Source organism: Terrapene carolina, unplaced genomic scaffold (genome assembly GCF_002925995.2).
Source record: "Terrapene carolina triunguis isolate 2854851 unplaced genomic scaffold, T_m_triunguis-2.0 Scaffold42, whole genome shotgun sequence".
Classification (NCBI taxonomy): Eukaryota; Metazoa; Chordata; order Testudines; family Emydidae; genus Terrapene; species Terrapene triunguis.
This window is the reverse complement of record NW_020664393.1, coordinates 72,185,076-72,198,094: the sequence shown is the minus strand read 5'-3', so window position 1 is coordinate 72,198,094 and position 13,019 is coordinate 72,185,076. Positions and strand designations below refer to the sequence as shown.

The 13,019-nt window shown below is 41.2% G+C and overlaps 1 protein-coding gene across 2 annotated transcripts in view; it reads left to right on the top strand.

Annotated features, from left to right (window-relative positions):
* The window catches only part of RUNX2 (RUNX family transcription factor 2), a 191,491-nt gene that overhangs the window by 83,774 nt on the left and 94,698 nt on the right, over positions 1–13,019 (top strand). For both annotated transcript variants that reach the window (XM_024212812.3, XM_024212811.3), the window contains exons 3-4: positions 2,122–2,396; positions 10,255–10,411. In XM_024212812.3, the coding sequence (XP_024068580.1) occupies positions 2,122–2,396; positions 10,255–10,411 (432 nt within the window). The remainder of the gene's footprint in view (positions 1–2,121; positions 2,397–10,254; positions 10,412–13,019) is intronic.

Sequence of the window (13,019 nt, the reverse complement as noted above, 5' to 3'; positions counted from 1 at the left end):
AGACGTGTGCTTTCGGATCATTTACCTGGGTACACGCAGGTTTTTTCATGGGGAAGGGGGGAAAGCGTCGGGGGAAGGCCAAAGACTTGTTTTATGGTGCTGAAAATGCTCCCAGAATTGTGTGCGAAAAAGCTGCATAAAGGCACCATAAGCGGAGCCCCCCTCCCATCACCCCAAACCACACCGGCACTTCGCGCAGCTAACCCCCCCACCCACAGCGCTTACTTTGTACAAGAAGGTGGAAGTGGCACCTCGAAGTAAGTTCGAGGGAGAGTTTTGATAGGTTGTTATCTGCTCTGGGAGGCGTTGACACTTTTTTACTATTGGGTATGTAAATTGTTTTTAATAAGATCTGCCTTTTTTTTTAAGGGCGAAAACAAACCAGACTCTCTTTACCTTAATAGTCTGAAGGGCGGGTTTTCTAGCTTTCATTTATTCAAGGAAATGTTTTAGGCTTTAGACTGACAGGGTCTTAGCAACAACAACAAAAAAACCCTTTGGCACCAAATTATTAAGTATTATTAGTTGGCAAACCAGATAGTCCAGGCTTTTTTCAAAACAAACAAAAAATGTGTTAATGGAAAAACCCGGAGAGAAGTACAGATCGGAGACAGTCCTGTCATTCCCTCTAGTCCTGTCCCCGGGTGGGGGAGATCGCCTGAAAGCAAAGCTCCTTCTTCTGTGGGGGATGCACATTGTTTTATTTATTTTGAAGGCTGCAGAAGTATGAGGACGGGGTTGAGACACCACGTGCTGCTGACTCTCATCAGCATAACGATCGCCGTAGCCAGAGAGTCCTGTATATATAAACCACAAAACCCTAATCATTAGAAATCCCAGCCTCCAAAAAACCACATTTAGGACCAAAAAAAAAAACCCCAACAACGGAGGCTTTTTTTTCCCCCCGGCTCCTTCATCCTCCCCGACCTCAACTTTTGGGACCCAAAAGAAGTTTTTTAAAACCAGTTTTTCAGAAAAAAATTAAGTAGCTTTTTTGTTGTTGTTATTAATCAAGGGAAGAAAAATAAAGATTTTTGTTGGTCTATTCGACTGAACGGACTAGGACATAGCCGCGACTTAATTACAAGGAACCGGAGTGCACCAAAGCTCCCTTTTCCAACAAGTTACTTGAGCGTATTTTAGAAAACAGCCTGACAACTGCTTCTGTCTATTCTTCCCTCTTATTTTTCCGGGAGTCGGAAGTCTGAACTTTTTAAAAAAGCCCTGCTCGTCCTTACGCAGCCTCCTAATGTTTCTCTTTTAATTATTAGTATTTTGACTACGTTTTTTTTTTCTGGCTAAAACCCCGAGAACTTTCTTGTTTGTGCTGAAGTAGCTTTGGGGGAAGGGAAACAGCTTTGCAGAGACACTTTTCAAAACTTTTTACCCCCCACCCCAGCCCCCTCTCCCTCCTGAAGCAAAAACTAATAATCGGAAAAGCCGAGAAGTCACTTGGCATCTAAACTTTCTCCGATCAAGATTTTTTTGTGGAGGGGGAAGACTTCCTTGGAGGAAAACGGGACATTCCCCTTAGCACCCCCTCTCAGTAGCTGAAACCTACCCTCCTCTTCTCGCTGCTGCTTCTCCTGCAAACAGCAACAACCCAGGGAGCTGAAATCAGCAGCGGCTTTACCTCTCCCGGGCAACCTTTAAAAATCCAAAAGGAGAAGAGGAAAGACAAAAGGAAAGACAGAAAAGAAGGAAACCCCGAGCCCTTGAGGGAAGACGCGGTGGCTGGAAGGAGGGAAGGGAAAAGAGCAAGAGAGACTGAACAAGGAAGGAAGCAGGAGAAGCTCTGTTTGCAGCACCCGGGACCATGCAGTTTCCAGCTGGGCTTTGCTAAGAGGGGGGCAGCCCTAGGATCCCACAGCCAGACACTGTGCCCCCCATTCCTCCAGGCTGCAGACTCGCCCCCAAATCAGCCACATCACCCCCTTTTTTTAGCTGTGATTTCCCCCCCTCCTGCATTTAACCCGCTCCTGCGCTTTCCTCCCCGTCCTCTCCCCTCCACTTCTCCATTCACCCCTTTTTTCACCCCCCCACTACACGCCTCCTCCAGTGACCCCCCCACCGCCCCCTCAGCTCGCTAACTTGTGGCTGTTGTGATGCGTATTCCCGTAGATCCCAGCACCAGCCGGAGGTTCAGCCCCCCCTCCAGCAGCCTGCAGCCCGGCAAGATGAGCGAAGTGAGCCCGGTAGTGGCAGCCCAGCAGCAGCAGCAGCAGCAAGAGGCGGCGGCGGCCGTGCCCAGGCTGCGCCCCCACGATAACCGCACCATGGTGGAGATCATCGCCGATCACCCCGCCGAGCTGGTCCGGACCGACAGCCCGAACTTCCTGTGCTCCGTGCTGCCCTCGCACTGGCGCTGCAACAAGACCCTCCCGGTGGCATTCAAGGTAAGACCCCCCCCCCACCAACACACACACACGCTCGGTGTGCCCTGCAGCCTCCTCCGCTAGCGACCAGGGCCAGGCGAGCCTGCCGCTCCCCCCCTCCCGTGAACAGTTATACACCCCCTGCAGCAAGGGCTGTGTGTCCTCTCTCGGCCCCCTTTAACACCCATGTGCCCCCACAACGACTGTGCACCCCTTAGGAGTCCCTCACAAACAACCGTGCCCCTTAGGCACCAGGGCAATGGGCACTGCATCCTCTCATTCCACTGGGCACTGCATAGACCCCTGACCCGCAGGGCCACCTCCCTTCGAGCAGCCCCCCCCTTGCTAGCAGTACACCCCTAGCCACAAGGAAAAAGGAATCCTTAATTCTCATTTAACAACCACACACGCCCTCGCCACAAGGCAGTGCAGCAACTAACTACCCACCCCCTATAACGACCGGGCACCCCCAACCACCAGGCAATGCACAGGCTGACGCCTCCCATTAGCAAGCGTACACTCTCAACCACCGCAGGCATCATTTAACTATCCTCCATTCACACCACCATCTCCTAACCACCCACAATGCCTCTCCATTAATGCCCCCCACAACAGTCATACACTCCTTAGCACCCACTGAACCCGCTTCTCCATTGACATCCCAGACACCCCAAAACTACCAGGGCAAGGCAGCTAACGCCTCACTCCACCGTATACTGCCTACCAGAACAATGCACCTTCTAACTCCGTGCACCCCCTAACCACATGAGCAGTGCAACCTCTAAGTAACAGGGGGACTGGATGCAGAATATTTTTCAAGTAGGTGCGGGGATTTACCCATCCCCAAAGCAATGTATAGAGTTATAAGAAAGGGGAGAGGAGAAGGGGTGTCTTTGAGCTTCCTCCAAATGTTCCCTCTCCTCTGTTTCAGCACCAAAGGTCTGCCCCCTTCCTTTCACAATTTCTAAAGGCATGTTAATTGATGTATTCACGGGTATGAAGCAGGGTTTGATGGTGTTGTGTGTGCGTGCCCTGCTGTTGATTTAGGAAGGACACCAGGAGAAGGACCCACGTCCCTGATGGAACTTTTTTTCTCTTTTTCACTTGGGTGTGTCTCTCTAGGTGTCAGGTTGAACTTACTTTTTGCGAAGCGTCAAGCTATTTGTATTTCGCTGTGTGAAGAGGTAGGGGGAGGTGTTGCTGCCTCCCGGAGTTACACTGTTTTACAGCTGCTTCTGGAGAACAGATCCTCCTAAGCTAGGGGTAGAAAAATTATCCCGATTTTAAAACTGGGATCTACAAAGGGGCTAAGAGTGGGGAGAGAGGACAGAGCTCTTGCCCTCCCAATGGGAGATGGTGCCCCTTCACTTCTCCTGCTGGACAAGTTAGGAAGTGTCTGTCCAGAAGACGTTCACTTTGGCAGGGGACAGTGCATAAGTTATCAGTAACATCATACGCTATTTAGATAATAAATACCACCCAGATCTAAATCGGGAATGTTGCTTTTCATTTTCAGTCGACATCCGCACACTCCGCTAATGTTAAGAAAGGATTATTGTGTGGTTGTTTGTGTGCTTGCTTTTAAGCAAGCCTTTACCCTCCCACCAAACTTTCCGCTGCAGATTTCTTTCAATTCCTTCAGTGGTGAAATGAGTAGTAACTCGGCTGTCCCAAGGCACCTGTGCCTGTCCATCAGCACCTGAGTCAGTCCAAAACCCAGCACCGGAATTAGCTGATCTAAACTTTGCAATTTTGGATTTTACTGGCTGTGTAAAATCGAAACCCCTCCAACCTCCTGCTATTGCAGCATCCCTGGCAAAATATAGTTACCCTGCCTGAAAATCATTGAAAAGCAGAAGAGTTTGAAATCAGTATCTTCTAGAACAAAGTATAACTATCTAAGAGTGCTGTAGTTCCTGACCGATAGAGATGTAATCATTACGAAGGGGGATATATTTGTAAGTGAAAAATCTAAGCATCAGTAAAGGAAACTGACGTTAAAATAAGTGTATGTAAAGCTGACATGGAGATTGAATGGCTTGCTTTAATATCAGACAGAGAAACAGACTACATTTGTCTGAAGCTCACATATATGACAGGGAAAGATTGTGGAAGAACTCGGTCTGCCTTAGAGTTAAATGATTAGTAGTCTTTGTGGGCCCCACTTGTTAGAGATTGCAGAGAACAGGCTAAACAGAGCCATTAGAAAATCTTCTATTTCTGTAACTTTGCCAAGCATTAAAGGGCCATGGCAAATATCAGGTGTTGATCATTTTTCCTGAGCAAGTCTTATTCAGAGGGCACTGATGGTTGGGGGTAAGGAGGAGGAGATTTCAGGTAACTTTGATTGTAATTTTGATCACTGTTAGATTAGATTAGATTAGATTAGTATTAAAGTTATAGTTCACAGAAGTAAACATTACACATTGCAGTTATAGCTGTCTCTGGCTTCTTTTGAAATGTCAGGCATCATCTTCTTCTACTTTTTCTTATTTACTTACCTTTAAAGGATACTATCACATCTGCTGGATTAAAAAGTTTAGGAGAAAAATATGAACCTAATATGACACAAGATATGGTTACAAAAAAGCACATTTAAACCTGATAAAAGGACAGATGTGTTTAGAGCATTTCCCAGTCCCTCTCTGTCTATATATATTTAAGCACACACTAGCTAAATTGGATGAAGTATTCAGTATGCACAATATTCAAATACTACAGTAATAAAGGCCATACAGGTACCTATTGACAGACCTGCATAGATTTATCTGGTTTATTGAGGTGTCAGGGATATTAAATTGACTACGAGCAGTTCTTTGACCACTTACACCACCACTCAGCTATAAAGCATGTGCACATTTACATACATCTGTATTTTTACACAGAGAATATATGTGCATGCATTATGTGTACATTCTGTATGTATTACCTTTATTTACTACTGAAAAACTGTACTGTAAATCCTAATTACATTTACTTAACAATTATCTTGAACACATATTTCATCAGTTTTCTTTTCACTGTATAAATTGAAATGATATGTAACTCTGCACAATTTCAAGATGAAATAATCCAAATGCATATATAACAAAAAAATCACTATAACTTAATGTAATACAGTAGCAGTTATCTTTAATCAAAATATATAGAGAGAGATCTGGGATGTACCGTAACTAGCTCACATACAGCATGCTTTTTAAAAATTGGCAACTGAAGTTTTATTGGCAATAAATAATATGTTGATGATAATATTTTGAATGGTGTGTTAAGTATATCATAATTCTATTATAGGATTCTCTAGTTAAAAAGTGCTTTGGACATACCACTGTTTTAATTTAAAAAAACCAGATATAAATCAATTGTAGGAAAGGAAGTATGTTATAAACAGTGATAGTTTTGATTATAATTTTTTAAAATCATGTTGGCTAGTAAGATACTTGAATTGGAGTATTAATATTTACATGAGCTGTGAAGGGAGTTCTTGTTTAATATACTGAGTAGTAAGACTAAGTTAGTGCAAACTATTTTTATAGTGAAGAATGCTAACAATGCACTTATTAACATAGCTTTGTAACTGCTTAATAATGTTCAGGTGGCTAAGATATAAAGGAAATTGAGACAATGGGACTGGGGCTATATCATGTTCACGTTATTCACAAGTAGTTCCATAGTAGTCAATGGGCCTACTTACTTGAGTTGGGATAACAGGATTTGTCCCTCAGTTGACAATTCTTTCAGTAGCATCTTACTGAGACACGCAAAGACAGAATTATTACACCAGGCTTGTATGTTCTTTGTTGTCCTGCAAGAAGCTGATAGTAGCAAAAAGCATTAGTTGACATAAGATAACAACAATCAAGAAAAAATCAATGTACAGTATTCAAGCTATATCCAGTAGCACCAGTAGTTAAGGGTCTGTCAGCGTTTCACTCTAACCCCCAGTTTCCAGAGTTTATAACTCAGCTGTTTTAAATAGCTTCAAGCTGAACTTGGTGTATAAATTGTCAGTCCAGATGTATTTTTTTAAACAAAAAGTAGTGCAAATCAGTTATTCTGTTTTAAGTTATAGACCATTAAAATATTTTTAATAGCTTCAGATGCTCTTTTGGCAAACTCTAGGCAAGAAAAGACATTATTTGTAATATAGGAGGTTTTACATTCTGGGAGCCCTTTATGCGAATAATGTCTTTTAGTATTTTTACAAGCAAAGGTATTGAAATGATAGAGATAGTAGTGTTTGAAAACAGCTAATATCATGTACACGAGCTCTTTCTGGAAACAATCTTTTTACTATGTAAAGAGTCTTACTACATAATATTATTGTGTAGTATTTTTGCTTCACATTTATAACGTCAGTCTTCAGTGTACATACCTTGGCCATTTCAAATCCCATGGGACTGAAACTGGCAAACAGGTTGCCAGACCAGACATGAATTGTTATTCGAAAAAGTACATGCATTGATAAAGTCATTTTCAAATTCTAAGATTTGTGTTTTGTGGTTCCATGTGCCTTTTTGCTGAGACCTAGCTAAAAAAAAAACCCCAAATGCTTAATTTTTAGTCATCAGAATTTATAGGTATTTTAGTATGGATTGGTGCCTTTTTGAAAATAAATATTTTTAAATGGCTGAGATATTAATCTTTGAAAAATAGCTAAATAGCTCAGAGAGTAGCTACTCTTAGATATTTATGTTTAATGATAAGTACTACTGCCTTCTTTTTTGCAATGCATTATAATCCTTGATTTTCTGTCTAAGATATTTTAAATCATTTAGGTTGATACGTGGCATAAAAACTGCCAACTCAAGTTCACTTCTTTACACAAAAAGTCTTTCAATACATAAAGTTATTCTTAATTTAAAAAGTGGATAAATAATATGTATTTTTCTAACGTTCTGACTTTTTTGTAAAGCTATGGGCCAGAACAGTGACATTACATATGTGCCATAGCCTATTAATATTTCATTACAAAAAATGTAAAATGGCAGTGGTAAATGTATTATTCTTACTCGGTAGTAGAGAAATATTTTGTGCAGTATGATGGAACTTTGTTTTATTAGACAAAGTTTCATGTTTGCACCCAGAGCTCCGTGTGTCTGTTCTCAGTAAGAATAATATTCAGTGACATTACATAACAGTGTGTCAAAGGATGCTGTACATTAAGAATAATGTCGGTGCATATTAGGTATGAGCAGCATGCTAGCACTATGACTCAAGAAGTGTCGTACACAAATTGTACTGCTGTTTAAAATGACAAATTGAACTTAAATAGACAACATTTTTTTTTTAAAACCCCCCACTTACGGATCAGACTGAAACCCACTGAAAATGAAGACGTTGAGGGGTCAAGATAGAAGGGCCTTCAAAGAGTATTTTATCTTACTCATGCTCATTCCATTGTGTCCAGATAGCAATCTATATTATTCATTATTACGAGGGTTCAAGACAGATTGTGATCAGTCTTACCCAATATTTGATCTGCTGCATAATACATAGACACAAGGAGGTGAGTTGAGGACAGAGTAATTTCACTCCCTCTACTTGAGGCCCCTTGACAGACTTGCACTTCCTTCTCTGCTCTGACTTTCTTTTGCTTTTCTGGATGTAATGTGTTGAAGTTTTTTGTAACTCACATTGGACATGTATATGGATAACAAGAATATCCAGAGTTGTAATAGTCAAAACTCAAAACTTAATTTTTTTTTAGAAGTGATATGAAACCTCATGCTTCACGGTTTAAACCAAACTCTGACTAGTAGAGGGTAGGCGGGCAGATTATCCCACATCTGGCTATTGTGGGGTTTCTAGCACCTTGCTCTGACGTATCTGGTTCTGGCAGCTGTGAGAGACAAGATATTGGGCTAGATCAGGGGTTCTCAAACTGGGGGTTGGGATCCCTCAGGGGGTTGTGAGATTATTACATGGGGGGTCGCGAGCTGTTAGCCTCCATCCCAAACCCCGCTTTGCCTCCAACATTTATAATGGTGTTAAATACATTAAAAAGGGTTTTTAATTGATGGGTGTGTGTGTGTCACACTCTGAGGCTTGTTATGTGACGGGGGCACCAGTACAAAAGTTTGAGAACCTCCGGGCTAGATGGACCATGGGCCTTATTCAATATGTCAGTTCCTATGTTCTTGTGGTCAGTGACATTAAAATCACTTTACAGTAATTTTGGGGGTGAAGTCCTGCTTCACCGAAGTTAGTGGCAACACTCCCTTTGTGTGTTAGGTGGTCTTTGGAAAATTATACAAGCATCAGTTTAATCCATCATATGCAGTACATCAGCTTTGCTACATGCTTGCTCTGATTCAGATCATCAGAGCAATAATTTTTAGTAATGGAATCTATCAATTAATGTATATTTCAAATTTGGTATACATTTGACACTATTTTTGTTGCTGTTCAGCACACAGGGTTATATCATGCCGTCCATATTTATTCAGAGCTGTTAATTATTTCTACTTAATTGATGGTATGATTTGACCTGAACTTATTAGTTTCAGACATGATCATATTTGGGAAAGACATTTAAAGTTGAATTGATTACAAAATATCATAGAGTGTATTTCTGAAAAAAAGAGTTGATCATCACCTGGTTTTGTAGTCTGAATAATAAAAAAATAATATCTGACCATCAAACGGTAGTAATTGTAAAGGGACAGGGTTCAGTAGAATCATAAGCTAGAATGTCTCAGGCCAAGTATTTTTATAAAAAGTTTTAAAACTCTCATGTACAAAATTTGTGACTCTATTTGTTACACATTTATATTTGGTGTTAGTGATGTTACAGTAAAGGGCATAGGAAAATTATTTGCTTAGTACTGTTGTGGAGAATCATTGCATCCTATCTGAAGTAACGTTGAAATGAACTTTCATAGTGAATCAGTGCTCATGTTCTAATTTAAATATAAAAATACTATTTTATATCCCAAAGCATTTTCAGAACAGAATATAATAATCTGTTCTCACTTCTGGCTGCACTGAAATTCAGTATCTGTTTAATAGCCTACTCCAGCAGTACACAATCTGTAGGACAAGAAGTGAGAATATCATATATATTTGAAATACAAGGTCATATTATGTTGGTATAGTGTTGTCACCCAAGTTAGAATTAGAACAATACACCAGAGTTAACCACACCCTACTCTTGAGACAAGTGCTACAAGATCTTTAACAGCTATAAGTGGATAGGCTCTTGGTTTTATGTTGTATCTGAAAGATGTCAGTTCCAGCAACACAACGCTCCATAACAGAATGTTGGAGAACTCTTCCAAAGGAGGTGTGCCATTTATTGAAGCCCCAGCACTACTCCCCGCTGCAGCTAGATGTTATTTGGAGGTCTCCCCTCCAACTCTTTAGGCCTAACCCAGTTTCTCTGGTGAAATCTGACATGATCAAGTGCTCAGATACTACCGTGATGGGAGCCAGTCTAAGAGTTTAAATAGAACAGAATTGCAGAGCGAAATGGCTGCTGATAATAATATCCAACTTTCCATTTCAAATGCATTCTCATGTATGATTTATGGATATGAGCCATATTTCATGTTTTCCCACTGCACACGAGCTGCAAAGAACAAAGTTGGCTTTGAGGATTTATTAAACCATATACTCCCCATAAAGATACTGAACATTTCTGAATAGGTACAACAACGAAGGACCCTCTATTAGACTATGAGAAAGCGAGACATTATGAGATGTTTTTCTGTTTGATGTAACGATTTATTGCTTACTCAGCTGGCTTATGACTATTGACCACAGTTGACAGCAACAACCACCGCAGAGCTTAATACCGAAGGTGCAGATGTGTAAACTGCAACAAAGACAAACATTTTCAAACCTAATTTCAAGAATTATTGCTGTCTCCCCATTGTCACAGGTGGTGGCTTTAGGAGAAGTACCTGATGGGACCGTGGTCACCGTCATGGCTGGAAATGATGAAAACTATTCTGCAGAGCTGAGGAACGCCTCTGCTGTGATGAAGAACCAAGTGGCCAGGTTTAATGACCTAAGATTTGTGGGCAGGAGTGGAAGAGGTACGCTGTTACATTTTATATTTTTATAATGAATAACAAATGCAGTCGAGAAGTCAAACTGATTCCACAATGAAATACTGATTAGTCTGTAAATAAATCCCCATCAGCCTTTCATTTACAAGGATAAATGCAGGTTTTATTCACAAACTTCAGCATTTGTCCAGACTGAGTTTGTTGTCTTTGCACCTTGCCAGGTTTTTCTGACTCCTGACATTTTTTGCTTGTTTTTATGACATCTGAATTTTGAAAAAAAATATTTACTGCCCTGGTTCTATATTTTACTCATATTGGGAGGGGAGAATGAAGTGAAGAGTTTCATGTTCTGAGTTACATGAAGTCACACAACAGATTTCAGGCCATGGTAATGAGAGAAGAAAAATGCATGTGCTCCTGTAGCAGTAAAGCAGCCTCTTAACTGGTAGCAGGAAGAGCTATCGTTATGTTCTTTGCATCTTACATGTGCTATCGGTAGGGCCCTACCAAATTCACAGTCCATTTTGGTCAATTTCATTGTCATAGGATTTAAAAAATCATAAATTTCATGATTCCAGCTATTTAAATCTGAAATGTCAGCTGTTGTAATTGTAGGGGTCTTGACCCAAAAAGGAGTTGTGTGTATGGGGGGCTCGCAAGGTTATTGTGTGTGGGGGTTGCGGTATGGCTGCCCTTACTTCTGCGCTGCTGCTGGTGGTGGCGCTGCCTTCAGAGTTGGGCAGCTGGAGAGTGGCAGCTGCTGGCCAGGAATCCAGTTCTGAAGGCAGAGCCGCAGTCAGCAGCAGCGCAGAAGTAGGGTTGGCATGGTATGATATTGCCACCCTTACTTCTGCACTGCTGTCTGCAGAGCCAGGCCCTCAATCAGCAGCCATTGCTCTCTGGCCATCCAGCGCTGAAGGCAGCACACAAGTAAGGATAGCAATTCCATGCCCCCCCCCAATAGCCTTGCGACCCCCCTGCAACTCCCTTTTGGGTCAGGACCCCCAATTTGAGAAACACTAATCTCCGCCATGAAATCTGTATAGTGTAGAGTAAAAGCACACAAAAGAGCAGATTTCACAGAGGGAGACCAGATTTCACGGTCCATGACACGTTTTTCATGGTCGTGAATTTGGTAGGGCCTTAGCTATAGGCCAGACACTTTATGGGCCTAATCCCATAGGGCCTTCCATTGACTTCAGCATGCTTTGAATCAGGCTCCACATGTGCAGCAACATGCAATCTTATGTTCCCTGTCCGTAGCTTGCTTAACTTTATTAACCTTGGTTGTAGGCTTTTGGTTTGAATGAAATTTAACCTCTAATATACATTGCTTACAACAGAATGGCAGAGATTATAACTTTCTAGTTTCCTAAAGATTTAGAGCCCTGAAGTTGTCTCTTTGCTGCTTAAGAGCTTCCTCTAATCTGAAATCTATACTCCAGTCATAAGAAGCTTTTATAACCAAGGCAAAGATTGAAAAGAATTTCCTTTTAAAATTCTTGCAGCTGCTTTAAAATTTGAGTTAATGACTGAAAGGATGTCTTGAAGGCAGGGCCGGCTCCAGGGTTTTGGCCGCCCCAAGCAGCCAAACAAACAAACAAACAAAAAAGCCGCGATCGCGATCTGCGGTGGCAATTCAGCGGGAGGTCCTTTGCTCCGAGCAGGAGTGAGGGACCGTCTGCCGAATTGCCGCTGAACAGCTGGACGTGCCGCCCCCCTCCGAAGTGGCCGCCCCAAGCACCTGCTTGGTAAGCTGGTGCCTAGAGCCAGCCCTGCTTGAAGGAAACTAACTTGTCAGTTTTTACTGAAGGAATCCTCAGAGGGGTTTGCTATATCAGGCCACTGATTCAGCCTAAATATTTTTTGTATATTTCATGTAATATTTAGTTTTTAAAAAGTCATCCAGGGAAAAAAAAGGTCACACACATTTAACAAAAATGCTAATTTTATAATAATACCCTATGTAGAGGAGTTGCAATCCAGCTTTGACAGAGCGATCGTTTATCAGAGAAAGTCAAACCTCTGACAACTGCCTCTATAGTTCACATCAGATGGCACATTGTTACAATTATAAGTGTTTGATAAAAATGATTCAATATGGACTGTTTCCAGTGAGTAGATTTTATTTTAGGAATGTGGCCAATAATGTGTACTTTTTAGCTTTTAAGTTTTTTAAAATTATGTATAATAAAGGACCACTCTACTGCAAAGGTAATATGATATAAAAATGGAGTTCACTACCCTCTAGGATAAGGTGTTCTTCTTCTCTTCCATTTATCTTACTTCCTTTAAAAAAAAAAAAGTTACTGTCTGCTTTTGTCTTTCCATTGATGGATTAAATTTGAAGGTTCTCTGGCTCCACCACCAGTGCAGCCTTACAATAAAAGTACAGTAGTTATATCCCATAACAAGTGTTGAAAAAGAACTGACATATGATGTACTACCTGTGTGCTCTGAATCTCATTTGAAACCTATGAAATATACTTTTTTATTAAAACATAGGAAATGAAGTAGAGTATCTAAAGGATCTGGCACTATATACATATGCACACATATTTTAATTTTAATTATATATATATAAACACTTTTCATATTTGGCCAAAGTAGTTTCATTTATCTTTTGTGTTCTTCA